Raw genomic sequence first — 1068 nt, forward strand, 5'->3', positions numbered from 1 at the left:
GGCCTCAGTTTCCCTGGGCGTTTTCTGCGCATCCCGGCCCGCCCCTCCTCCGCGGGCGCCGGGCAACTGGTCCCCCAGGGCTCAGTCTGCGCCTCCCCTCCTCCAGCGCGGCTTTGTCCCCTCCAACTACGGTTTGTGGCGCCCCGGGCACGATGATCTCAACCAAGGAGAAGAATAAAAGCCCGAAGGACAGCATGACGCTTCTGCCCTGCTTCTACTTCGTGGAGGTGACTGGGGGGAGGTCGCGCTGGTGGGGGCGGGGCAGAGGCCTCCGTTCAGCCGGCCCTCGGGACCCCCACGCCGAGGGACCGGGGCGAGCACAGCCAGGGACCTGGGTGTGTGGGGCAGCGGGGAGGGCGGTCAGAACAGTTGGGCTCTGCAGGACGAGTAGGAGTTGCAAGAGAATGTTCTAGGCTTTTCGGGAGCTGGATAGATGCTCAAGGCGGGATCTTCAGTCCGGGGTTCCGGTCACCAGCTCACACGAAGGGGCTGGAGCAAGGTGCTGGGCGCGGTGGGCGGGCGGGGAGTGGGGCGCGCAGTATAGATATGATGTCTTCCTGCAATGTGAAGGCCGGAGGCCTGAGTGTCTGAATTGAAATTCCTCCTCTGCTAATCGTGGAGGCTCGTGCACTTCCCTGAGCTCTGACAGAACAGGCTCCGCATGTAGTGAGGGCCTTAGGAGTGCTGCAAAATAAGATAGTAAGTGCAGCCACCGGGCACATACTGAGCGCTAATGAAGGGTTGGTGAGGCGAATCCACCTGATCAGAACCTGGGTTACCCACAATGCCACAATGCTCGCCAGGCCAGGAAACCCGGCTGGAGTGAGGGGCCCAGACTGGGCGTGGGTGGAGAAGTCCCCCGGACCTGAGCAGATAGTACCCAACCCTACCCTGAGCAGGGTCACCCAGACAGCTGGTTACCTCCCCCACAGGCAGAAAACCTGGTTAGTTTTTCAAGTTTGCATTTGAATCCTTATTACAGTAGGTTATTCCTCCTCAGTGTTCTACAGGCCACACGGAGGCAGCCCCTCACCCTCAGTTTCTCCCAACTTCCCACTACTCTCACCT

The 1068-nt window shown here is 60.7% G+C and overlaps 1 protein-coding gene across 2 annotated transcripts in view; it reads left to right on the forward strand.

Moving 5' to 3' along the window:
* Positions 1 to 137: 137 nt before the first annotated feature.
* Positions 138 to 1068, forward strand: part of LOC104991909 (lipid phosphate phosphatase-related protein type 3) — a 9004-nt gene continuing 8073 nt past the window's right edge. For both annotated transcript variants that reach the window (XM_010844599.1, XM_010844600.1), the window contains exon 1: positions 138 to 227. In XM_010844599.1, the coding sequence (XP_010842901.1) occupies positions 153 to 227 (75 nt within the window). In that variant the 5' untranslated portion in view covers positions 138 to 152. The remainder of the gene's footprint in view (positions 228 to 1068) is intronic.

The sequence above is a fragment of the Bison bison genome, unplaced genomic scaffold (assembly GCF_000754665.1).
Source record: "Bison bison bison isolate TAMUID 2011002044 unplaced genomic scaffold, Bison_UMD1.0 scf7180017864203, whole genome shotgun sequence".
Taxonomy (NCBI): domain Eukaryota; kingdom Metazoa; phylum Chordata; class Mammalia; order Artiodactyla; family Bovidae; genus Bison; species Bison bison.